Below are 27,218 nucleotides of genomic sequence, written 5' to 3' on the forward strand. Positions count from 1 at the left end.
CTTCTTTTAGTGTTTATTGGCGGTTCGCAAACCATTTTGTCGGTGCATTACCGCCCCCATCTGGACTGGAGTGTGGAGAAAGAGATTATGCAGAACACTAAGAGATGAGATAAAGAACATGGAGATAAAAGAAGAAAAAAAACTAGATCCGTTTGACTAAATTTGTTTCTCTTAAAAACTGAATAATGACACCATACGTTTTATCTTCTTGATTCCCCAATAGACCCGACAGTGACCAGTCCTGGTGTTTTGCCTTCTTAAGTGACTGACGAAGATGTCCCCTCTGTATACTGTAACTCCCGCATTGTAACAATACTGTACATGTTCCACAGTTCCTGGTTGGTCACACTGTGAGCATTTCCCAGTTGGGTGCTTGCCTATTTCATGTAATGAATGATTGAGTCCTGTGTGTCCTATTCTCAATCGAGTGATAACGTTTCCTTCCCTTTTTTCCCACCTTACGCAAACATGTTTTTGAATTTTGTAGACATGCCTTCCAGTTTCCTGATTATCCCAGTACTCCTGCCATACTTCATTTGCATATGTTCTAATGCATTGCTTGACCTCAGATTTGCTTAATGGAACTTGTAAGCCTATTTTCTTAATTCTGAGCGTTTGTTTGGCCAGAATATCAACCTGTTCATTCCCCTCCACACCAACATGGGCTGGTACCCAGATGAATTGCGTAGTTTGACCTGTACTTTACATCCTATAAATTATCCTATATATCATTCCTGATTTTTGATCTACCGGATCCTATGCTGGAAAGTGTTGAGAAACTGTCAGATGCAATTACGGTGTTGTTAATTTCCCTCTTATCTAGCCACTGCAGGAACAAACGTATTGCCAATAGCTCTGGTATAAAGTGTTATAAACTGACACATGATCTGATACTCTTTGCCTGATGCAGATCTCACTCTCACACGGGATATAAACTGCTGCTCCTGCACATCCTGTTATGGGGTCGTAAATATGAACGTAAAGTCTGAGAAGTGCTGATCAAAATAATTCTGTACTATGCGCCATGCTGGCATTTGCTTCGACTTATCCTTCAATTATTGATGTATCCTAAAGTCTACCTTTGGAGATGGGAATAACCAGGGAGAAATGGAGGAGATTGAGACTGCAGGGCAATACTGTAGTTGACACAACCCTGCTTTTTCCGCCATTACATCGCCTACCCACCCAAAGCTTGTGTGATTGGAGTTCCCAGAAGTCTGTCAGAATGCTTTTGGTTGGGTGAGTTCCACAATGCCCCTGGAGATTAACCCAGTATGCCAGCATTAATTTAACTCTTCTAATCCTCAGGGGCATCTCTCCCACTTCCACCTAGGAGACGGACGCATACATAAACCCAGACTTTTGTTGGGTGAAAAAAAAGAATATTTATTCTTGGAGTCAAGAAACAAAACACAAGGGGCACGAACTGAGGGAAAGGGCCGGGGGTGCCGTGTAAATCAAAAACCAAATAGAACAAAAGGAGGCCTTCAGAAGGAAGGCTATGGCAAAACCAACAAGTAACACAAATCCTTACTTAAATTAACCAAAACATAAAAATACATCTCCAACGGCGCCCCTACTCCTAATGTGGCTGACACAAGTCTGTGAGGTGCAGAGGGTCAGTGGTGCCTTGCCCTGGCCCTCTTCCTCGTTCTCACAATCATTCCCTGGATCTGGTAGCCGCCCCCAGCTGCAGTTCGTTTGGCCTTTTAAGCCCGGGCGCGCACTCCAATGCCCTCTTCTGGTTGGCTGGGAGTCCTCCAGGCGGATCCGCCTCGGTCCTCCCTCTGCGTCGTGGGAGGTTGCAGCCTGACTTCCTGTTCAGCCGTAACACCTGCCGTGGTTGATCTCATGATAGCCACCTCCGGCCATTTGCTGTGTGCGTCAACAGCAATAAGAAACATTCTGTCCTCAAATGGTCCCGCAAAATCAATATGCACACGCTGCCATGGTCTTTGTGGAAACTCCCAGGGGTGAAGGGGTGCAGGTGGAGGGTTGTTCCTGACTATTTGGCATGATGAACAGCTTTTGGCAAGCTCCTCAATTTGGTTATCCATCTTGGGCCACCAAAAGTAGCTTCTTGCTATTTCCTTCATGCGTACTATTCCACTGTGTCCCGAATGTAGCTGCTCCAGCACTTTTGTGCGAAGTGACAAGGGAATAACGATTAGAGATGAGCCGGATACTCGGCTGAAACGAGTATCCGGTACGGATAAAGCGCTTTTGCCGAGTACGAGTATTATACGAATAATACGAGTCTATATCTGTGCTCGGATTGAATAAAAGTCCTCATTGGGTAGCTGTCTGTGTCTGCGTTCTGTGATTGGCTGGTAGTCACAGCGCCCCTCCCCTACACACATACTGTTTGTGTTGCTGTGTCCCGCTCAGCTCACTCAAACACAGAACTCCTCTCTCCCTACCTCAGTCACCAGGTTCGCGGGTCTTTCCCGGTAAATTTAAACGATTTCTTCGCCTTTATTTTTTTACTTCGGTTTGTTGTTCTTAACTAGTAGAGTTCAGGTAAACGTGGGGCTTGTTAAGACGTGGTGCTTAAGAATGCGACTCGCATTGCGTCTCTGCCTGTCGGAGTTTTTTTTTTCAGTCGTCTCTAACCAGTTTTTTTTTTTACTTCACGCACTGACGTCTCTCTCTCTCTCTCTCTGTCTCTCTCTCCCTCTCTTTCCCTCTCATCAGTTTTTTTTTTACCGTCTGCTGGCTCTCTTCACGCACTCAGTGTCTGACGTTGACTAGTTGTGTTGAATAACTAAATATTAATATTACAAATTAAGCCACACACACACTTCCCCTCTCTCTCTCATGATCATCAGTGATAAGAATCAAGAAGGAATGCTGTTTTAACCGCAGAAAGGCTTAACCCGACAACTTACGCGGTAAATCCTTCCTACTTCCGGGTTAGGCCCCGCCCATTTTCGGGTTTGGCCCCGCCGAGTCCGAGTACGCATACGGATACAGATAATTCATATGGTTCAACAGATACAGATAATGCTGTGCTCGCTCATCTCTAATAACGACCCTCCTCCCCGACATCAAACACCCAGACTGGACCGATAGCTCCAACCTCCTTCCGAGGAAGGGTTTCAAGTTTCCATCATCACCAGCAGGTCGGCCCTTGACAATGATGTCCAGCATGGCAGACAACACTGGGTCATTTCGTGTCTCCTTCTTAACCTGTACAGCTGAAACAGGTGTTTTTTCTACCTTCCTGAAGTAGAATATGTCCACTGTGTTAGACTCCGGCTTCGTGACAGGTAGCGGCAGCCTAGATAACCCATCCGTATTGCAGTGGGAGTCTGCCTTCCGATATTTGATGTCATATGTATGGGCTGACAACAACAAAGCCCACCGCTGCAGTTGGGAAGCGGCGAGCGATGGTATACATGTGTGTGGACCGAGGATGGTTGTGAGGGGTCTGTGGTCAGTTAGGAGTGTAAACTCTCTCCCATACAAGTACTGATGAAACTTCCGTACTCCAAACACAATGCTCAGTGCCTCTCGTCCTGGCTGAGCATAGTTAGACTCTGCCTTGTTTAATGTTCTTGATGCAAAAGCAATTGGCTTTTCCTCACCACTTGGTAAAATACAGCCCCTACTCCGTATGGGGAGGCCTCACAGGCGAGCTGTAGCTAAAGTGATGGGTTAAAGTGAGTCAGGACCTCAGACGACGTCAGCACCTTTTTAGCTTTTTCAAAATTCAATTCAATTCATTTAATTTTGTATAGCCCAAAATCGCAAATTACAAATTTGCCTCAGAGGGCTCTACAGTCTGTACACATGCAACATCCTCTGTCCCGAAACCCTCACATCGGCACAGGAAAAACTCCCCAAAATATGAAAAAACCCTTCAATGGGGAAAAAAGGGAAGAAACCTTAGGGAGAACGTCAGAGGAGGATCCCTCTCCCGGGATGGACAGACTGCAATGGATGCCATGTGTACAGAATCAACAATGTAAAAACATGTACAATACATTCAATTTCTCTAACAGAGATGATGCAAGTAATTGCAAGTAGCAGAACAAGTGTACGGCAGGACCACTGCAGGGACAACCACCATCAGGTCGAACCACCATCCACAGAGGCTTCTGTGGAAGGAGAGCAGAAAGATGTTGGTTTATGATGACAGTAATATGAATCATTTTTAAAGTAATGATGATGGCAGCAGCAGGTGTCAGCAGAGCCATCCCAGGAGTCAGAACCGGGGTCCGCATGAAACTATGATCCACGGAGACCTGCTAGGCGAGAAAGCACAAAAAAACTCCTGGAAAGAAGCTTAATTAGTGATGTACATTAATAAAACATGGATGATTGTGGAAGGAGAGAGTGAGAGTGTGAGCGTGAGAGAGGGGCTCGGTGTGTCCTAAGAAGTCCCCCGGCAGTCTAAGCCTAGAGCAGCTTAACTAAGGGCTGGTCCAGGCTAACCTGAGCCAGCCCTAACTATAAGCAATATCAAAGAGGAAAGTTTTAAGCTTTATCTTAAAAAAGCCTGATGACAGCCAGCCGTCCACTTCCAATTGATCTCTTGGCGCAGCAGTTCGTGCAGCGGTTGTAGCAGCAAAGATAAATTGGGAATCAAGCGCCCGTAGTAGTTCAACAGTCTTAAGAAGGATCGCAGCTGGCTGACGTTTTGGGGCGGAGGTGCGTCCACGATTGCTGCTACTTTGGATGGTGCCGTGTGTAGCCCATCTGCACTAATTACATGCCCCAGATATTACACTGATGGTCGGAAGAAGTCACATTTCTCCTTACGGACTCTCAAGCCGTAGTCCCTCAGTCTTTTGAGGGTAGCATCCAGATTGCGCAGATGTTCGTCATCGTTAGTTCCGGTGCACAAGATATCGTTGGTAGCACTGTACCCCTGGCAATCCGCTGAGGATCTGATCCATCGCTCGCTGAAAAAGTGCCGGGGCTGAGGTGATGCCAAAAGGCAGTCTGCAGTATCTAAAAAGTCCCATATGTGTATTGATGGTCAACATTTCACGTGACTGTTCATCCACATGAACTCACAAGGCAGACTTCATCTCCGGCTTTGCTATCCAGCAGTCGCTTGACTTCCTCGCCCTCACTGAGACATGGATCACACCGGACAACACATCCACCCCAGCTGCTCTCTCCTCTGCCTTCTCCTTCAGCCACACGCCCAGACCCACTGGCAGGGGTGGCGGGACAGGTTTACTCATTTCGCCCGAATGGATCTTCTCCCCGTACCCCATACCTTGCCCTCCCCCACTGTCTTTTGAATTCCATGCTGTAACTATCACTCACCCGGTTCAATTAAACATTGTTGTCCTCTACCGACCACCAGGCTCCTTGGGCCACTTTCTGGAAGAACTTGACATCGTCCTGTCAAACTTCCCTGAAAATGGCCCTCAGCTCATCCTCCTAGGTGACTTCAACATCCCGACAGAGAAGTCATCTGACCTCTTACTCCTACTTGCTTCATTTGCACTGACTCTCAATCCCTCCCCTCCGACTCACAAAGCTGGCAATCACCTTGACTACATCTTCAATAGGAACTGCACTACAACTAACCTCACTGTAACTCCGCTGCATGTCTCTGATCACTACTTTGTCTCATACTCCCTTCCGCTCTCACCAACTAACAACCCCGCCCCATCAATCAACTCTATACCCGTCCGCCGTAACATTCGCTCACTCTCCCCCCCCGCCCTGGCCTCCTCCGTTATATCGGCTCTCCCCGCAACCGACTCTTTCGCACTTTTGCATCCGAACGTTGCCGCAGAGACTCTCCTAACAACTCTGTCGTCCTCTCTCGACTCGCTGTGTCCGCTTAAGACTCGACGGGCTGGCAGATCCCCTCCAGCTCCGTGGTTGACTGAACCGGTGCGTGCTACGAGAGCCACTCTGCGAGCATCTGAAAGGAAATGGCGAAAATACAAACAACCTGATGACCTGCATGCGTTTCAGTTGCTTCTGTCATCTTTTTCTGCCTCCGTCTTCGCTGCAAAAAGTGCTTTCTACCAATCCAGAATTGAGTCCTCATTTTCTAACCCCAAAAAACTATTTTCCATCTTCACTAACCTCCTTAAACCTCCCAGTCCTCCTCCCCCCTCCACCCTTCTTCCAGGAGACTTTGTCTCCTACTTTACCAGAAAAATAGATGACATACGCTCCTCCTTCTCCAACCCACCTCCTTCCAGTTGTATCGCACAGACCTCGCCTCAATCGCCCTCACTTCCATGTTTCACACCCCTGTCTCCTAACAAAGTTCTTACCTTAGTAACCTCTGCCCGTCCCACCACCTGCCCCCTCGACCCCATCCCATCCCATATCCTACAGTCGATCGCCCCCGATCTTCTTCCCTTCCTCACATGTCTCATTAACAATGCTCTGTTATCTGGCTGTTTCCCCAACACTTTGAAGGAAGCAAGAGTTAACCCACTCATGAAGAAACCCACCCTCAACCCTTCGGAAGAAAACAACTACAAACCGGTATCTCTTCTTCCCTTCCTGTCCAAAACTATTGAACGAGCCATCTTTAACCAACTCTCCTCCTATCTGCATAGTAACAATCTCCTTGACCCCCACCAGTCAGGCTTCAAGGCGGGCCATTCCACAGAGACTGCTCTCCTCGCTGTCGCGGAACAACTCCACACTGCTAGAGCCGCCTCGCTCTCCTCCGTGCTCATCCTACTGGACCTTTCTGCAGCATTCAACACAGTAAACCACCAGATCCTTATTGCCGCCCTTCAGGAACTTGGTGTCACAGGATCCGCGCTGTCTCTTCTCTCATCCTACCTTGATGGTCGCACCTACCGGGTAACTTGGGGAGGATCGGTGTCGGAACCTTGTCCCCTTACTACTGGAGTTCCTCAGGGCTCCATCCTGGGTCCCCTCTTCTTCTCAATTTACACCAATTCCCTTGGCTCCGTCATTCGCTCGCACGGTTTTTCCTATCACAGCTGTGCCGACGACACCCAACTAATTCTCTCCTTCCCCGACTCGGACACTCAGGTGGCGGCACGGATCTCTGCATGTCTGACTGACATCTCCCAGTGGATGACCGCTCATCACCTTAAGATCAACCCCGACAAGACCGAACTACTTTACTTCCCTGGAAAAACCTCGCCCACTCAGGACCTGACCGTTAACTTCGGCGACTCCGTGTTAACGCCCACTCAGAGTGCCAGGAACCTCGGCTTGACACTTGACTCCCAACTCTCCCTGACTGCCAACATCGCAGCGACGACACGATCCTGTAGATACACGCTCTACAACATCAGGAGAATACGACCCCTTCTCACTCAGAAGGCGGCACAGGTACTGATCCAGGCGCTTGTCATTTCCCGCCTTGACTACTGCAACTCTCTGCTGGCGGGTCTCCTAGGTACCGCCATACGACCACTGCAGCTCATCCAGAATGCAGCAGCTCGACTAGTCTTCAACCTTCCGAAATACTCCCACACCACACCACACCGCTTCTCCGCTCTCTTCATTGGTTACCAGTGGCTGCCCGCATCCAGTTCAAAACATTGGTACTGACGTACCATGCTGTGAATGGATCGGGACCAGTCTACATCCAGGACATGGTGAAACCCTACATCCCAACCCGCACACTTCGATCTGCATCTGCCAAGCGGCTTGTTCCTCCCTCACTGAGGGAAAAGCACTCGACGAGATTACGACTCTTTGCTGTCCTGGCTCCCAGATGGTGGAACGAGCTCTCCGACGACATCAGGACTGCAGAGAGCCTCTACATCTTCCGTCGAAAACTCAAGACACACCTTTTTAGACTCTACCTTGACTAAAACACTAGCAAACCGTAGCACTAACAAATGATAGCACTTAAATTGTACTTATAATGGCACTTTTCTATAACATGTTTTGTAACTGCTTATCTGATGAAAATGTACTTTCTTGTTACTTGTTCTTCTGAGTTTGTATCTCTTTGTGGAAATGCACTTATTGTACGTCGCTTTGGATAAAAGCGTCAGCTAAATGACATGTAATGTAATGTAATGTAACATGCATTTGTAGGTAAGCCTGATTGAGATCTATCTTGCTGATTTTTTTACCCCCACTCAGCCCAGAAAACAAGTCATCAATTAGGGGAAGGGGATATTGCTCTGCTAATAACACAGGATTAAGAGTTACCTTAATGTCTCCACATGTTCGAATTCCCCCGTGGCCCATTCACTGATCGTCACAGGCTCCATTCTTGACCAGGGCATCCAGGTCTCCTTTCACCTTGGTTGGGATTGCATATGGCACTGGTCTAGCTTTCATGAACACAGGCTTGGAGTCAGCTTTGACATGTAACTTCACAGTTATATCCTTCATGCTGCCTAATTCTCCACGGAAAACCTTTGCATTTTTCTCCAGTTTCTCCTGTAAGGGAGTGAGACTGTGTGACAGCTTCCTTACCACCTGCCAGTCAAGACAAATTTTACGTAGCCATGCGCGTCCCATTATAGCAGGATGATTCCCCTTGGTCACATAGACTGGAAGCTTTTTTGTTTGTCCATTGTAGATGACAGTCACATCTGTCATCCCTTCCATGTGTCCAGTATATGCTTTAAACACAGTGTCTGATGGCCTCAGTGGAAGGTGCCTCATGTATTCCTTGTCCTTTGTGCGACACTAATGATGCTTTAGAACCTGTGTCTATCTGCATTTTTACCGAGTGCTCTTCCAACTGTGGCTCAGCCCAGTAGCCCACTCCATACTCATTATCCGCAGTGTTTACTTCTGCTGCAGAGGAATCACTACTCTCATTTTTGTGTTGGACTATGCGCACATGTCTTTTCTGTTTATATTTGACATTTTCTCTTTTGTTTTCTATTTTTGACCCTTTGCCAGTGCTTTTTTTCCACATTTATGACAGTCCAACTCTTTAGCCCAGCATGTAGCTGAAAGGTGTCCAGATTTACCACAGCAAAAACATGGCCATTGCACGTGTGTTTTATCATTGACGAGTTGGTGTACTCTTCCTGTAGCATTTAGTTGTTGGGCTTCCTTTCGATGCCATTTTCATTGACAAACTAACATCTATGGCTTTTTCTAGCGTCAATGTCGCAGGGCTAACACAGACGAACAACCATTCACACATCCAAACTAACTAACAAAGATTTTCGTGAACCATCTTCTTGTGTAAATTCTGTGGTTTTGCACCTTAAGGTGGATAAAAATGCCAAAAGGCCTTTCATGCGTTCTTCTTACTCGTTTATATTGTTTTAAGGTTTTTCATGAGATAAGTTGCTAGGATGTTTTCCTAATAATTTTTATTATTCATTGTCTTTTAATTTGCATTTTAAGGTGTATAATACAGCAATGTTTTACTGTATATTTTTGTGAACCATCACATTGGGTAAATTATTGTGTTTTGCATGTTAAGGTGCAGAATTTCAGTTCATGCATCAACTTCTTCCTCTTGTTTATATTGTTTTAATTTTTTTTTTAATATATTTTAATAATATGTTGTTAGGTTTTAGGTTTGATGTTTTCCTGATTATTTTAATATTCATTGTCTGTTAATCTTCATTTTGAGCGGAGTACATATATCTTTGTGTATTAAGAATGAATACCGGAATGAAATCACACTAATTTTACATTGCTGGGTGAGAGATGGTGAGAAGGTAATGAATTCATTTCATTTTATCTTTTGCAGAAGTTAATAAATATGTATAAACAAATCAATTGAGAGGCATCCTTTGCCATTTCCAACCCACACATATTACATATGGAAAATACCAAAATTATGGAGGTAATAAATCATAGACCACTTTTATTTTGTAAGATACCCCAAAATGGGGCAGCAGGGCCAACAACAGAGTCAGAAATGGTTAAGATGATACTGCACTAATTTACAGGGACACATGATGATTCTCACAATTTAACGTTAATGTTACAAGTGGTCTTAGGGTATATATACGTGTGTGTGTGTGTGTATATATATACAGTTGTAGTCAAAAGTTTACATACACTTGTAAAGAACACAATGTCATGGCTCTCTTGAGTTTCCCATTATTTCTACAAGTCTGATTTTTCTGATACAAATTGATTGGAACAGATAATTTGTCACAAAAAAGCGAATCATTGACTTGAACAAGTCGGGAAAGTCACTTGGAGCCATTTAAAAAAAGCTGCAGGTCCCAAGAACAAGTGTGTGTACATATATTGCTGAATAATACATAGTCAAACTCTATCCTGTTTTACACAAGCGTTTAGTGTAAAACATCACTCTGCGAGCATCCGAAAGGAAATGCCGTAAATACAAACAACCTGACGACCTACATGCGTTTCAGTCGCTTCTCTCCTCTTTTTCTGCCTCCATCTCTGCTGCAAAAAGCGCTTTCTACCAATCCAGAATTGAGTGCTCATTTTTCAACCCCCAAAAAATATTTTCTATCTTCACTAACCTCCTCGAACCCCCCAGTCCTTCTCCCCCCTCCACCCTTCTTCCAGGAGACTTTGTCACCTACTTTACCAAAAAAATAGCTGACATACGCTCCTCCTTCCCTGTTTCACACCCCTGTCTCCTAACAAAGTTCTTACCTTGGTAACCTCTGCCCGTCCCACCCCCTGCACCCTCGACCCCATTCCATCCCACATTTTACAATCAATCGCCCCTGATCTTCTTCCTTTTCCTCACCTGTCTCATTAACAATGCTCTGTTATCTGTTTCCCCAACTCTCTGAAGGAACCCACCCTCAACCCTTCTGAAGAAAACAACTACAGACCTGTATCTCTTCTTCCCTTTCTGTCCAAAACTATTGAACGAGCCATCTTTAACCAACTCTCCTCCTATCTCCACCGTAACAACCTCCTTGACCCCCATCAGTCAGGCTTCAAGGCGCACCATTCCACAGAAACTGCTCTCCTCGCTGTCTCAGAGCAACTCCACGCTGCTAGAGCCGCCTATCTCTCCTCCGTCCTCATCCTTCTGGACCTTTCTGCAGCATTTGACACAGTAAACCACCAGATCCTTATCTCCGCCCTTCAGGAACTTGGTGTCACAGGTTCCGCGATCTCTCTTCTCTCATCCTACCTTGACAGCCGCACCTATCGCATAACTTGGAGATGATCAGTGTCCGAACCTTGTCCTCTTACTACTGGAGTTCCTCAGGGCTCCGTCCTGGGTCCCCTCCTCTTCTCAATTTACACCAACTCTCCTGGCTCCGTCATTCGCTCGCATGGTTTTTCGTACTCAGGTGGTTGCACGGATCTCTGCATGTCTGACATCTCCTTGTGAATGTTCGCTCATCACCTGAAGATCAACCCTGACAAGACTTAACTACTTTTATTCCTCGGAAAAAACTCTCCCACTCAGGACCTGACTGTTAACACAGAGTCGCCGAAGTTAACGCCCACTCTGACTGCTAGGACCCTCGGCGTGACACTTGACTCCCAACTCTCCCTGACTGCCTACATCACAGCGACAACACGATCCCGTAGATAGACGCTCTACAACATCAGGAGAATACGACCCCTTCTCACTCAGATAGCGGCGCAGGTACTGATTCAGGCTCTTGTAATTTCCCGCCTTGACTACTGTAACTCTCTGGCAGGTCTCCCTGCTACCGCCGTTCGACCACTGCAGCTTGTCCAGAATGCAGCAATTCGACTGGTCTTCAACCTTCCGAAATTCTCCCACACCACTTCTCCGTTCCCTCTTAGGGAACTCGAGTTGCGTAAAGACGCTGTGGGAACGCCCCTGCAGGACCGCGTCATGAAGCACGTGTGAAATCTAACCAATGGCGAGCTGGTAGGTCATAGGCGGGGACGCCGGACTAGGGCGCTATAGGGGACCCGAAGGGCAGAACCATTCATCTCTGTGCTTTCATCTCTGTGCCTTCATCTAGTGCGTGTGAAGTTTCTCACGTCCTTCCGGCTCCGAGGAGCTGCGCGCACCCCCTCGTCGAGGCTGGGCCACAGCACGGCACACTCGGACAAGGTTCTCTCGCGGCCGGACTGGTCTGAGGACGGCCGCCGCGGAGAAGACTTCGTCCAATAGGCCCTGACACCGTAAGGAGAGAGTGACCCCCACCGCAGGTGGTAGGGTGCCACCGCACTCTTCGGTGCTCCCTTCCCCCCGGTACTCTCCGGGAGTCGGTCCGTTGTCCCCGCCGCCGCTTCGGGGCACGACCGGGTCCTGCGAGCCTGAGCCCGATGGCCGTTCGCCCCCTCTGAGGAAGGTTCCGGGTCTGCTACATCAGCGCTTCCCTGCCAGTACGCTGTTACAGGACGCGGTGTCTGTAGACCCGAGACTTCCAGAGACCGGCCCCGAGGGGCCGGAGCCCCTGAGAAACTTTTTGGGTGAGTGGCAACCCCTCCCCAACGTATCTCAATGGGTCCTGCACACAATAGATGTCGGCTACGCCATCCAGTTTAGGTGGCGGCCGCCTTGATTTCGGGGCGTACTACCCACGGTGGTAGACCCCCAGCAGGCTCTGGTGTTGGAGCAAGAAGTACAGACCCTGCTGCGGAAGTGAGCCGTAGAACGAGTTCTCCCCCCAGACAGAGAGTCAGGCTATCACAGGCGGTACTTCATCAATCCAAAGAAGGATGGGGGTTTGCGTCCGATTCTGGATCTCTGCCGTTTGAACCGCGCTGTTGCGAAGTTGAACTTCAAGGTGCTCACTCTCAAACAGATCGCGGCACAAATCAGGTCCGAGGACTGGTTTGTCACGGTAGATCTCCAGGACGCTTACTTTCATATTCCAATCCTCCCTCGACACAGGAAGTTCCTGAGGTTCGCTTTTGGGGATAAAGCTTACCAATACAAGGTCCTTCCTTCCGGCCTAGCCCTCTCGCCCCGTACGTTCACCAAATGCGTGGATGCAGCTCTGGCGCCATTGCGTCTCCAGGGCATCCGTATTTCGCACCTCGGCTGTCCGGGCCCATTCTACCTGGGGTATGGCGGCTGCAGAAGCCCTCCTGTCGGGGACCTTACCCTCGGGAGCTTGTCTGTGTCGATTGAGGCATAGGTTATCAAAAAACTCAAGAGTGTGCATGAGGGAGAAGTGAGCTGAATGGAGAGATTGCTGATGTAGCAGAAGGGGCTGGCTGCACCTTCCAAAAAAAATCCCCCAGCTGCCAATGTATTTTGCCTTTTTTTAAATGAATTGCCGACATAATTACTGCCATTTCTACCTTGTTTACTAAAGTATATGATGCGTCAGTAAAATACAGGACATAACTGTGGTAACTGTCAATGTGGGTCTGTTTTGTATGCAAATTAAACATACCCCCTCTGTCCTTGCTCTTCTTTTTTTAGCAATGCAAAATCTACCGTTGCATCAGGTAGTATCCACAGTGCTTTTGCTGGAAACCGTTGGACTGAAGATTAATTTATGTTTTAAGTGTTCTCCATGTTTTATAAATAAGGAGTTGGCCATTGGTGACACCAGTGCCCCAGGGAGGCCCAAACCAGGTGGAGAGAGAACACAAAGTTCAGCTGGGAAATTAGGAAAACTGCTGTTTTGCTTTGTTATATTATTGTTCCCGTTTTGTGTTTATTTTGGTTTTGTTGAGTTAATTACTTTTCACTAGATCACTGATCAGCCAGTGAGGGTCCTGTCCCAGAGTCTGTTTCCCCCCCACTCCCCTCCTTGGTCCGCTACAGCCTAGCCACCAATAAGTCTGAACTTGCTCATTTAAACCCTTTATTTTATTACATTCCAGGAAGCTGAATTGTTTAAATTGGTTGCTATCGTTGATATTTAAAGACCCTTTCAAATACATGTACTCTTATCTGTTTTGGTCATTTGTGGGTCTGTGGTCGTTTACTAACTATTTCTACGGGATGATAACCACACCTCCTGTGGTAGTGGTGGTCACGGTCATTTCTACAATTTTCTCTTCCATTTGAGTCACAAATGTGTGTGAAAAATAAAGTTGTTACGTACCAACCTAGTTGTGTACATCCTCATATCGGGACCCCCAAAGGATCAACCACGTTACAGTTAGCAATTGTGATCGTTCCTCCTGCACTTTATCCTTGTGAATACTATCATATCCTTCAAAAACAAACTGGTTTAAGCCACATTTCCTGAACACAAAATTTGTTTTTTATGTTTTTATGTAAATCCATTAAATTCTTTTGATAAGCCTCTTGCGTTCCACTGTAGTACATTCATACCTTCCAATCCAATGAGCCTCCTGGCTTCTTGTCTTCTTTGAGTGTTTTATTAATATGTTCCCAGGTTGCCCCTTTTAAGTCAAAACAAATTCTCCGCTCCCCTCACTATTACATTAATTTTCTCTGATTTGGTCAGTACAATTTATTGGACAAACCTGCCTCTTTTTTCAACATTTATTCACTTATGCAAAAAAATTAAAAAGTATTGGCTTCATATCATTTGCAGGACCTCTTCTCGCTCAGCAATGTGAAATGACAGTAGGATTTCATTCTTGTTGTTTCTTAATACACAGATACATTATTTTGACAATCAAATATGTACTCAGCTCAAAATGAAGATGAACAGACAATGAGTATCAAAATAACCAGGAAAACATCTAATCTAAATCCCAACAACATATTTCCTGAAAAAAAGGGAAAACAAAGTGAAAGCAAAGTAACATGCAAAACAACAGAATTGAGACGGTCACCAAGTTAAAAAGTCAATAAAAGGCTGGGTAACATTACAATTTTAAAGTAGGCATTATCTTTGGAGTTGTGTTCTCAGAATATGAATTTACGAAACATCTGCCTAAAGAGACTTCAATTAATTTCATTAATAAAGTCCAAAATCACATACTAGCCTCAGAGGGCTTCACGGTATGTAATCATGCAACATCCTCTGTCCCAAAACCCTCACATCGGCAGATAAAAATATTCCCCCACGGAAAAAGGAGGAAAAAAAGAAACCTCAGGGGGAACGACAAAGATGTAAACTCATGTTGTGGCAGCTGGTCTGAAAAAAACGAACAGAGGCCCCTTACTGAAGCCTGAACAGGCAATCAAGATAGATGGTTCTGGTTTCCGGGACATTTGCTGCGTGACAAAGGGGCTTTAGAGACAAGCAACAAGAGCCAATGGAGGAGGTTGAGCTGCATTAGCTAGATATAGTAGGGCCCAACGTCATGCTGTTTCCACTTCAGAAACCAAACTGGAGAGCTGCTTGAGTGAAACCTTTATCACATTTTGAGCAAATTAGTTTTTTTCACTGCGTAAAATCTCATGTGTGTCTTCAGACTTCTGCTTACAGCGAGACATTTACCACAATGTGAGCAGCTGAAAGGTCTTTCCCCTGTGTGATACAGCATGTGTCTCTGCAGACTTCCAAATGCAGTAAAACATTTACTACACTGTGTAGGGCGAAGGTGGCGAATAGAGTAGTGCAGTGCGCTGGGGGCTGCAAGGTTGGTGGTTCAAATCCCGGCTGCCCCATGTGCCATGTCGAAGTGTCCCTGAACAAGACACCTAACCCCTAATTGCTCCCCAGGCAAAAATGTAATGCACGGGTTATAATGCAATGTAAGTTGTTTTAGATAAAAGCGTCAGCTAAATAACATGTAATGTGAGCACAGGTTTTTCTCCTGTGTGACATCTCATGTGTGGCTTCAGATGTCCTTTTACAGCGAAACATTTACCACACTGAGCAGCTAAAAGGTTTCTCCCCTGTGTGATACAGCATGTGTCTCTTCAGACTTCTGCTTACAGTGAAACATTTACCACACTGTGAGCAGCTGAAAGGTTTTTCCCCTGTGTGACATCTCATGTGTGTCTTTAGACTTCCATTTACAGTGAAACATTTACCACACTCTGAGCAGCTAAAAGGTTTCTCCCCTGTGTGACATCTCACGTGTATCTTGAGCGTTCCACTCTGAGTGAAAAATTTACCACACTGTGAGCAGCTGAAAGGTTTCTCGCCTGTGTGACATCTAATGTGAGACTTCAGATCTCCACAAGCACTAAAACATCTACTACACTCTGAGCACCTGAAAGGTTTCTCACCTGTGTGACATCTCATGTGTCTCTTCAGCGTTCCACTATCACTGAAACATCTTTCACACTCTGAGCAGCTGAAAGGTTTCTCCCCTGTGTGACATCTCAAGTGTCTTTTCAGTGTGCAACTTTGAGTGAAACATTTACCACATTGTGAGCAGCTGAAGGGTTTCTCTGATGAGTGGTTCACCATGTGTCTCTTCAGCGTTTTAATGGAACCAAATGTTTTCTTACATTTAGAACAGATCAAAGATTCATCATTATTATGAGAGTTCGAACCGGAGTGATGTTCTCTGGTCTCATTCCAATCAAAACTGTCCTCTGTCTCAGGTTCAGAGAAATCCCCAACCTCTCTCTGATGAATCTGTGGGATCTGAACTTCATCTTTATCATCTTTATTCTCCACAGGATCAAATGAGAAAGTCATGCCTGCCTCCTCCAGCCCTTGAAGCTGATCCTCTTTAATGCCGAAGGGCTCTGGGTCCTCCTTTTCCTCTTTAATGTGGGGGGACTCTTGGTCCTCCTGCTGCTCTTCTTTAAGTACAAACAGCTGCTCTGTGGATAATAAAAAATACAAACACACAATATAGTGAGTTACGTATTTGAACATCTGGTTACTACAGAGGAGACATACGTCACGTCCAGACTGAAAGTCACACGCGCATGCGCAAAGCTGCCGCTGATTTTGGCAGCGTCTCTCCTCGTTTAGGAAGTCCAGAGGTTGCGCATTAGGCACGTCAATAACAGGACAAATTAGTACAACGAGACATAACTACTTGTATGGATAATTTATTTTAAGTTTAAACATAATTAACAACATATCTGATCAAGAGTTTTGTGCAAGTAATTTAAGGTTGCGATTCTTGTCCCAAATATGGCAAGCTTCATTCAGTGATTGAAACAAATATTATTAACATTAATTCACGTTCATAGAGATTAGAACAGACATTGAACATGGAACTTTTCCTTGGCATGAATATACATTCGAATATATAGAATATTTGTTAACAACCCTACCATCTACGAGGTTGCTCACGCACATGGAGCTCTCGTGGAATGCTGAGGCGAATGCAGATCTGTGCAATGACTAGACAACAGGAGCTTGTCATTGGTAATGAGGGACGCGTAACGTGACCGAAGAAAAGCGCTGAACATTCTCAGCGAGCACTATGCGGGAAAGGACAACGTTTGTATTGTGAACTTTCATTGCTCTACAAGGTTAGCAATGAAATTGTCAATGAATATGTTATTAGAGCCAAGACTATTTTCACATCATTGAGAAGGAGCAGACGAGGATATTAGTGGTGAGCTTCAAATAGCCATGGTAGTAAAGGGCTTTCTGATTAATACAAGCCATTTGTTGTGCACATCACCCAGACAAATGACACCATAACGTAACCGTAACGGCGAGTTTAAAACCAAACTGCAAAGTTACGAGAGCACTGAAAACTATGGGAAGAGTGACGTGAATGTTGAGGAAGACAACGTGGTGAAGACTAGCGGGGCAACAATCTAAGGTAAGCGGGATGGCGAAGATGAGGGGAGATGTTGATGAAGTGTATGGTTGTCATGACATTCAAACGTGGCATAAGATACTGGTCATTTCGATTTTGATGAAGTTGCAAAATTAGAAAAAGTGGTTGATGGAATGTCTATAAAAGGCAAGTCCAATCAAAACTGTGAAATATGTACATAGGCCAGGTTTACACAAGCAGAAACAGACAGGCAGACGTTACAGCGACAACCCTACTAGAGAACATGGCTGCGTTTACAACTCTCCTTTGCGCTCGGTAGGGTTGGGTATCGAGAATCGAGAGGAATCGGGACTAGCTTTGCGATTTACCCGGTATCGTTCAAAAGTTTAAAATTTGATTCCTAGATTCGATTCTCAGTCCGCTGGCGCCGACCGGAAATAGAAACCGCTGAACACCAACGAAGAAGCGTCCACCGGAAGTGTTAGCATAACAGCGCGATCAAACATGTACAGCGTGCGTCCGCGGTCCAAAGTGTGGTACACTTGTCGTGCACTTGTCGAAACAAACCGAAAACTTGGCAAAAAACTCCCGGTTGTTGTGAATTTGTGACGCATCAGACCAGTGTGCGCGCGGGTGCCGGGTGGCCAGAGCGGAGCGGTCCTATCTGTTCAAATGAGCAATGAGGCTGGCGCTGCAAAGAAAAAAAAAAAGATTGTACTAGCACTCCCCGCGACGACCGCCAGCAGCCCCGCGTCAGCGAAAGTGTCCCTGGTTTGAGGTTGGGAGAGTTTACACATTCATGTGTAAATGTGTTTTTGTGAAGTTTCAAAAATAAAGCTCTCTGGAGGAAAGTGTACCCGTTAAAATATAATCAAAGTTTATAATGTTTATATAATATTCAAGTTCATAGTTTGATATTTATATTGTAGTTGAAAACAGCCCTGTTAGAAATTCATAGTAAAGTTAATAAAAAGTTCATAGAATTAACATTGATGGAGAAGGTCAGAATTTTTCCTTCAGAAAGACCCTTGGTTAGCTAGCTCATTTAAAATATCTTAAACTTAAACTTTTTTGACCCTGCCTCTTAAAAGAATCGGAATCGAGAATCGCTGGGAACCGGAATCGAAACAAGGAATCGAAATCGGAATCGGAATCGCTCAAATTCAAACGATACCCAACCCTAGCGCTCGGTATCGCTCGCGGGCAAATCTGTAAGGTTAAAATTCTTCATATTCATCATGTTAGTAGTCAGAAAGGTCCTTAACACCCATGCATGAGTCATTGTCTGGAACTATTGAGAAATCTATTTTTATTGCAATTCAAATATGGAAAAATGATCTTTTTGAACTTGCAAAAATATGAAAAACTTGAGAAATATCTAAAAATGTACAGTAAAAATATTGTATTTGTTGCACCAGAGTGGTCAGACTGGTCCCGAATCCACATACTTCAGTCATTGTCCAGAATCTTAGCTTTTAGAATAGCTTTTATTTCGGTCACTTACTCAATACCGTAAACATCAGCATACACATGCACTACAATTCAAGCGTCGGCTGAGTTGACCGCAGTAGCATGTGGCGCTAGCAGCCTCTACACAAGAGAGCATGACAGTGAAGAACCCGTTTGGATTCATTTCGGTTAAATTCACTCGCCAACTTTACCGAACGAAAGCAGACCCATATTGATTTGACTGTTTCAGTGTGAAGAGAGAGAGAACCAACCTGCTCTTTGGATGCGGACTTCAGGGTTAAAAGCAGCGTGCAGATGTTTCTTCAGTCGCTCGTTGTCCTCTTTTAATCTAGAAGCTTCCTCCTCGTACTCTGCTATCGTTCTTTCAAGCAGCCCAAGTATCTTATCAGCGTCCTCAGTAAGTCGTTGCTTAAATAAATACATCAGCACGTGGACTTTAGACATCTTAACTGAATCACAGATACGTTTCCTCCAGATAAACTCCGTTAAAAACACTTTCTCCGTTAAACTCGGACTAGCTCTGTGTTGCACACTTCGGTCTGTTTACCGGGCGATGATTTGACTGTTTGGAGGACAAACATCCGGAAAAACTGAAAGATCCCGTCAGAGATTTATCCAGACGTCCAAGGACTCTGGTGGATCAGGACTGATGGAGATAACTAGTACTTGGTCAACGTAACACAGACACGGCTGATTCTACGACCGATCGGCGCCATGTTGCTCTGAGATCAACATCCGGGTGCGTTCTTCTTCGTCTTCTTTAGGATTGGTTGGCGGTTGGGTAAACCGTGTTTGCATTACCAACCATTGCCAACAACTGGTGCGGAGATCGGATCAGGATGGCTATAACTTTAACACTAGAACTAAATAAATAGTAAAAATACAAATACTTTGGATTTCTGCTTTGCTGAAGTTGACCTGTACACAGAGTCTAAATACAGGTTTAGCAAGGCGGTGAGAGACGCTAAACGACTGTACTCTCATCAGTTCTCAGCTAACGACTCTGCTTCGGTTTGGAGAGGCTTTAAACACCTCACAAACTACAAGCCGAAACCCCCCCACTCCATGAATGACTCAGTCTCGCCCCACACCCTGAAGCATTGTGCTGACCAGCTGTCTCCTGTGTTCACCGCCATCTTCAACACCTCATTGGTGACATGCCACGTCCCAGCCTGCTTCAAGGCCTCCACCATGATCCCTGTTCCCAAGAAGCCCAGGATCACAGGACTGAATGACCAGGCCCGTCGCATTGACCTCTGTAGTCATGACGTCCTTTGAACGGCCTGTCCCACCTAAAGTCACTCACCGACCCCCTCCTGGACCCCCTGCAGTTCGCCTACAGAGCCAACAGGTCTGTACACGATGCTGTCAACATGGCCCTCCACTTCATCCTCCAGCATCTGGACTCCCCAGGAACCTACGCAAGGATCTTGTTTGTGGACTTCAGCTCTGCCTTCAATACCATCATCCCGTCTCTGCTGCAGGACAAACTCAGCTGCACGTGCCCGACTCCACCTGCAAGTGGATCACTGACTTCCTGTCCAACAGAAAGCAGCATGTGAAGCTGGGGAAACACGTCTCTGCCTCTCGGTCCATCAGTACTGGTTCCCCCCCAAGGCTGCGTTCTTTCCCCTCTGCTCTTCTCCCTGTACACAAACAACTGCACCTCCAGTCACCAGTCCGTCAAGCTCCTGAAGTTTGCTGAGGACACCACCCTCATTGGACTGATCTCTGGTGGGGACGAGTCCGCCTACAGGTGGGAGTCTGACCACCTGGTGACGTGGTGCAACAACCTGGAACTTAACGCCCTGAAGACAGTGGAGAGGGTTGTGGACTTCGGGAAGAACGCAGCCCCACCAGCTGAAGAAATTCAACCTGCCACAGACGATGATGGTGCACTTCTACACGGCCGTCATGGAATCCATCCTCTGCTCCTCCATCACCGTGTGGTACGCTGCAGCCACAGCCAAGGACAAGGGCAGGCTGCAGTGTGTCATCCGCTCTGCGGAGAGGGTGATTGGCTGCAATCTTCCGTCTCTCCAGGACTTGTTCGCTTCCAGGACTTTGAAGTGGGCCAGAAAGATTGCAGCCGACCCCTCCCCCCCTGGACATGAACTGTTTGTGCCCCTTCCCATCCTGCAGGAGGCTGAGGTCCATCAGGAGTAAGACCTCCCTCCACATGAAAAGTTTCTTCCCTTCGGCAGTCGGGCTCATCAACAGAGCCCGGGGCCCCCCCTGACTAACTCCGACTCCCATGTTCAGTCATTCACTTTGTCACTTTCATTTGTCACTCGTCACTTTGTTTAGCTGGTGCACTTTATCTTATTTTTATTTCTAATTTTATCTTCTCGAACTTACTAACCTATAGCTTTAGCGTACTAATCCTTAGCATATATTTTATTATACTTTATTTTATTTTCATCTTATTGCTGCACTATGTTGTCATTATTTTACTGTCTTCTGTCATGCACCAACCGCCAAGACAATTTCCATGTATGTCCAACATATTATGGCAATAAACATTTCCTGATTCCTGATTATGTTTTTCTAAAATTGAGCCTTCAATGCATTTTCAATGAGGATTTGGGGGTCGCACTTACACGCTTGCGTTATACGTAACTGAGCAAAGAGAGCGAGGGGGATGGGGACATTTTTTATCAAGTAGCTACTTTCAAGATGGCTGCTAACGTTAATGTGTGCAATTCCGTTGCGTCTCTGAAAGAAGTTCCTTTTAGTCGACGATCAAATTCAGACAAATTGGCATTACTGTAATTTGATTATGCAGCAAGCTACCTCCCACAGAACGTTTTCTTTTCCGATCTGAGCGGTATTGCGTCTTTCTTTTTCCGGTGTTACACCCCTACTGGTTTTTACACCTACTGGTTTCCCTACGCGTGCGTGTTTGTGTTTACCCAACAGCAGCAGATGTGTCTGCGTCTCTTTCCTGATTCGTCACACATTCACAAACATATTGCTGAAAATCTACAAAACGCATCACAAATCCATTGCAGTGTTCACGATTGTATAAGTGAGCACTACATCACACCCACGTATGAAAACATTTATTAAAGAAAATATATTTAAAAAAAGATCGGAACGATCGGGAATCGAACCCCGTCGGTCAAAACATCCTAAAGCCAACAAGCCCACTGCTCTACGCAGTGAGCTAAGGAGATTCACAGTTTTATTGCCCTTTATGTACTAAATATATTGCATTAAAGCAGAACACGATGGCTGGAAGAAACGTTTTGGCGTGGGATCTAAAACAACTGGTTACCTCGCGGCGTGTCGTAGAACACGTCCAAACAGTTGTAACGCTATATGTTATGCAATATGTTTGTGAATGTGTGACGAATCAGGAAAGAGACGCAGACACATCTGCTGCTGTTGGGTAAACACAAACACGCACGCGTAGGGAAACCAGTAGGTGTAAAAACCAGTAGGGGTGTAAAAACCAGTAGGGGTGTAACACCGGTCACCAAAACGATGCTTCGTTCTGGACAAGATTGCCCAGAGCTTCATCTACAAGGTGGAATTTTAACAACAGGATCGTCAACGTGTACGAGAACCGAGATGACCTCCTTGAATGTTTTGAAGCCATCAAGACGGGTTCACATGGTCCATTTTACCAGCTCAGCGTGAGAGAGGCATCTGGCTACGTGAGGATGGTACAGGACGATGATTTTATTTTTTTCTGTTTTTTTCACAAAATCATGCCCCACGTCGACATTCTGTACCTGAAGCTCCAGAAGAAGGACATTGATGCAGTCTTCATCAAAAGGGCCCTTGAGAGCTTCACAAGCAGTGTGCAGACCATTAGGTAAGATAACATTTATATTATTCGATCCTTCTCAAAACAGAGCTTTGTTAAGAGAACAGATGCATGAAAGGAGACTGTATTTGTGTTCTTTACTTTATATTATATGTTCTTTTTTATAATATATTGCCAGTGGTGTAATCCAGCTTGCTTTACTCTGTGTTGGACATCCTGGTTAGGTGAGGCACAATGGATAGCTTAAAAAACAGTGTTTAACAATAACATTATTAATCCCTGCCCATTTTAACCCTCTGATGGTCTTCAAAACAAAACAATAACATTTCATTTTGTAACAGAACAATAGTTTTAGTTTTTTAACAAATATAATTTGACTCTGTTATATAACGTTTTTACTCAACATTTCGTCATTTGGGGTCCAATGGACCCTGAAGACCTTCAGTGGGTATTCTGACATCATTGTACTGGATAAAGTGTGAACATGTGCATCACGTAGACTACAATACTGTACACAGCCTAACAAACACATTATTGGTTTGTTTGCATTCAGAGACTCTGACCAGCTGCAAGAGCCATCAGGAACTGACAGACCAAGGACGGCTTTGACAGAAGAGGCGAAGCAGAGGCTGTCTGAAGAGGTCTGTGACACCATCCTGGCTCACACCAAAGCGAGGTTCTCTTTCACTGTCCACCTAGTGAGTGCTACCTTAGTATAGTGAGATATGTTGATATGAAGAGTACTGCCATTCATTTCCTTCTGAGGCTCTGAATGCCACTGTGAAGGCATATTCCATGCTGAATAAGACGGAACTGTCTCTGATCTATGAGAATCCTGAATTCAAGGCTTTCTGTGGTGCACTGGCACTGTACCAGGTTATCATGAGCTACAACCTCCAGGAGACATTATCTAAGACTGTGACTTTGTCGAACATTGTCATAACTACTCCCATGACAACAGCTGAAGCTGAAAGATGTTTCTCAACTTTGAAATTAAGACATTCCAGCGAAATGCAATGGGCCAGGAACGTCTGAATGCACTGGCCATGCTCTCCATGGAGAGGGAACTAGTCCTTAAAATGCATGATTTCATGTGAGGATGGACACTGTTTTACAGCGGCCCTCACAACCCACCCTACTTTAGGCCTTCAGTGTGCATATTGTATGTAGTTCTCTTCAAACCTAAGGTGGTATTATGCCTTGGTTGCACTGATTATATTGGTACATACTTGACTGTAGATAGATTTATGAGTGAAGTTACCAACACAATAGATTGGCCGTAGCACACTCACCCATTTTAGAATCACATTCTGTTAACTTGTTAGAATGTTAACTTGTGTATAATTCCCAATTTCTATTGATGTATTTGCACTTAATCTTGCTAAATTCTACAAGGTAAATAAATTAAGTTAAAACGTTTTCCTTGGCCCCATTTGCCTTTGTAAGAAAATGTTCTATTTTGTCTTTATTATATGTCTGTCACGGTTTGGTCTCTCTTCCTGGTTTATTTTGTAGTTTTCACGTCTCTTGTTGTTCCTGGGTAACTTCACTTCCTGCCTTGTCCTGTGATTGCCTGATTGATTCCACCTGTGTCCAATCACCTGCACCTCCCTTGTGTATTTAAGCCCTGTGTGCCTGTTGTCCTGTGTCGTGTCATTGTCTATATGTTCCCCGCTGTTGGAGCACGTTATTGGTTTTGTCAGGAATAAAGAGCACTTTTTGATCGAGAACCTCTGCATTTGAGTCCTGCTTCCGCCTGCTTCAGCACCGACCCTGACAGAATGACACGACCAAAGAAGGACTCAGCAGACTCCTGGTACGACTTGGGCCCGGAATACCTGGATGTGAGGAGCCCGTTTTTCCAGCGCAAGACGGACTTCATTTTTGGTCCCAGGAGCTATCAGAAGGCGTGCCTGGAACTAAGGGACCTCCTCAACCCGAGGAAGAGCCCGAGGAGGAGGAGGAAACGAACCCCTCCAGCCCCGGCTCCTGACCCGGTCCAAAGACGCTTGCCCCAGCCCGTTCCTGCGCCGAGACGCCCGTCAGCGCCCGTTCCGGCGCCGAGACGCCCGTCAGCGCCCGTTCCGGCCCCCAGAGTCCAGTCTCCGCCCGTTCCGGCCCCCAGAGTCCAGTCTCCGCCCGTTCCGGCCCCCAGAGTCCAGTCTCCGCCCGTTCCGGCCCCCAGAGTCCAGTCTCCGCCCGTTCCGGCCCCCAGAGTCCAGTCTCCGCCCGTTCCGGCCCCCAGAGTCCAGTCTCCGCCCGTTCCGGCCCCCAGAGTCCAGTCTCCGCCCGTTCCGGCCCCCAGAGTCCAGTCTCCGCCCGTTCCGGCCCCCAGAGTCCAGTCTCCGCCCGTTCCGGCCCCCAGAGTCCAGTCTCCGCCCGTTCCGGCCCCCAGAGTCCAGTCTCCGCCCGTTCCGGCCCCCAGAGTCCAGTCTCCGCCCGTTCCGGCCCCCAAGAGTCCAGTCTCCGCCCGTTCCGGCCCCCAGAGTCCAGTCTCCGCCCGTTCCGGCCCCCAGAGTCCAGTCTCCGCCCGTTCCGGCCCCCAGAGTCCAGTCTCCGCCCGTTCCGGCCCCCAGAGTCCAGTCTCCGCCCGTTCCGGCCCCCAGAGTCCAGTCTCCGCCCGTTCCGGCCCCCAGAGTCCAGTCTCCGCCCGTTCCGGCCCCCAGAGTCCAGTCTCCTTCCCCGCCCCCACGGCCCCCGACGATGACCCCTCCCTCCCACCCTCTTGTGACCGCCTGGAAGTCGGTCCTTGAAGGGGGGGTGGGGTCAGGGGTTGGGCCGGAGCCCCACGCCACGACGACGCCGCAGCCGCACTGCTCGGCGCCCCCCGCCACGACGACGCCGGAGCCGCACAGCTCGGCGCCCCTCGCCACGTCGGCGCCCCCCGCCGCGACGACGCCGGAGCCGCACAGCTCGGCGCCCCCCGCCGCGACGACGCCGGAGCCGCACAGCTCGGCGCCCCCCGCCGCGACGACGCCGCAGCCGCACAGCTCGGCGCTCACCGCCACTCCGAGGCCCGGTCGCCGACCCGGCAGGGCCCCCGAGACCCCGAGGCCCGGTCGCCGACCCGGCAGGGCCCCCGAGACCCCGAGGCCCGGTCGCCGACCCGGCAGGGCCCCCGAGACCCCGAGGCCCGGTCGCCGACCCGGCAGGGCCCCCGAGACCCCGGGGCCCGGTCGCCGACCCGGCAGGGCCCCCGAGACCCCGAGGCCCGGTCGCCGACCCGGCAGGGCCCCCGAGACCCCGAGGCCCGGTCGCCGACCCGGCAGGGTCCCCGAGACCCCGAGGCCCGGTCGCCGACCCGGCAGGGCCCCCGAGACCCCGAGGCCCGGCCGCCGACCCGGCAGACCCCCCGAGATCCCGAGGCCCGGCCGCCGACCCGGCAGACCCCTCGAGACCCCGAAGCCCGGCCGCCGTAGCGGTCGGCCCCCCGAGACCCTGAAGCCCGGCCGCCGTAGCGGTCGCCCCCCCCGAGACCCTGAAGCCCGGTCGCCGTAGCGGTAGACCCCCCGAGGGACCCGACGAGTGGCCACCATCACCCTGAGTTCCCTGCGCGGTCCAAGATCGTTGGGTTCCCACCCTCCCTCCCCTTGTCTGTGTTTCTCTGGTTCTGTTCCCCTTGAGGACCGTCTGGAATTCGGTCCTTGAGGGGGGGGTTCTGTCACGGTTTGGTCTCTCTTCCTGGTTTATTTTGTAGTTTTCACGTCTCTTGTTGTTCCTGGGTAACTTCACTTCCTGCCTTGTCCTGTGATTGCCTGATTGATTCCACCTGTGTCCAATCACCTGCACCTCCCTTGTGTATTTAAGCCCTGTGTGCCTGTTGTCCTGTGTCGTGTCATTGTCTATATGTTCCCCGCTGTTGGAGCACGTTATTGGTTTTGTCAGGAATAAAGAGCACTTTTTGATCGAGAACCTCTGCATTTGAGTCCTGCTTCCGCCTGCTTCAGCACCGACCCTGACAATGTCTTTATTTATTATTATTATTTATAGCGGCAATCTTGATTCCGTCCTCGTGGATCGATATTACCACTACTTTTAACAGTCCGTGTTTTGGGGCGTGAGCTTGACGCGTAATGAAAGTAGGCAGCAACTTCGTTTTATAAAGATTTACTTGCATACAATGAACATTCAGTGCTCGACTTGGCACAACGGTCAAAAAACTGTATAGCTCCACAGACTGATAAACCTCGACTGAAGCTATGACGTCATCAGCTAAAAAACTTAAAGGAGCCTTGACACATTTTCATAAAAAACAATAAACACATCTTGTTAAGGCAAATATGGCTCTTACATTATTATTTATTATACCAGTGTCAGAGGGAATGAAATGACAGACGAAGCTGCAAAGGAAGCCACAAATAATAGCCACACAAGAGTTGAAGTCAACTTCAGAAAAGCAGAAATCTAAAGTATTTGTATTTTTACTATTTGTTTAGTTAGTTATTTCTAGTGTTGACGTTATATCCATCCTGATCCAAACTCCGCACCAGTTGTTGGCGGTAATGCAAACACGGTTTACCCAACCGCCAACCAATCCTAAAGAAGACGAAGAAGAATGCACCCGGATGTTGATCTC

At 47.3% G+C, this 27,218-nt stretch overlaps 2 protein-coding genes across 2 annotated transcripts; one reads left to right on the forward strand and one right to left on the reverse strand.

Annotated features, from left to right (window-relative positions):
- Nucleotides 1-4,819: 4,819 nt before the first annotated feature.
- On the forward strand, nt 4,820-9,392 carry LOC134132996 (uncharacterized). Its single transcript, XM_062566224.1, is given in 3 exon segments — nt 4,820-4,867; nt 5,026-7,437; nt 7,440-9,392. Coding segments are annotated over 3 exon segments (2,805 nt in total). The 3' UTR covers nt 7,785-9,392.
- A 3,191-nt stretch (nt 9,393-12,583) lies between these two features.
- On the reverse strand, nt 12,584-19,597 carry LOC119220295 (gastrula zinc finger protein XlCGF17.1-like). Its single transcript, XM_037476197.2, has 2 exons — nt 19,122-19,597; nt 12,584-16,480 (listed from the first exon to the last, which is right to left on the reverse strand). Exons 1-2 carry the CDS (start codon nt 19,312-19,314, stop codon nt 15,567-15,569), a joined length of 1,107 nt encoding a protein of 368 aa, XP_037332094.2. The 5' UTR covers nt 19,315-19,597; the 3' UTR covers nt 12,584-15,566.
- Between the last annotated feature and the right edge of the window lie 7,621 nt (nt 19,598-27,218).

This window comes from Pungitius pungitius, chromosome 12, assembly GCF_949316345.1.
Source record: "Pungitius pungitius chromosome 12, fPunPun2.1, whole genome shotgun sequence".
Lineage (NCBI taxonomy): Eukaryota > Metazoa > Chordata > Actinopteri > Perciformes > Gasterosteidae > Pungitius > Pungitius pungitius.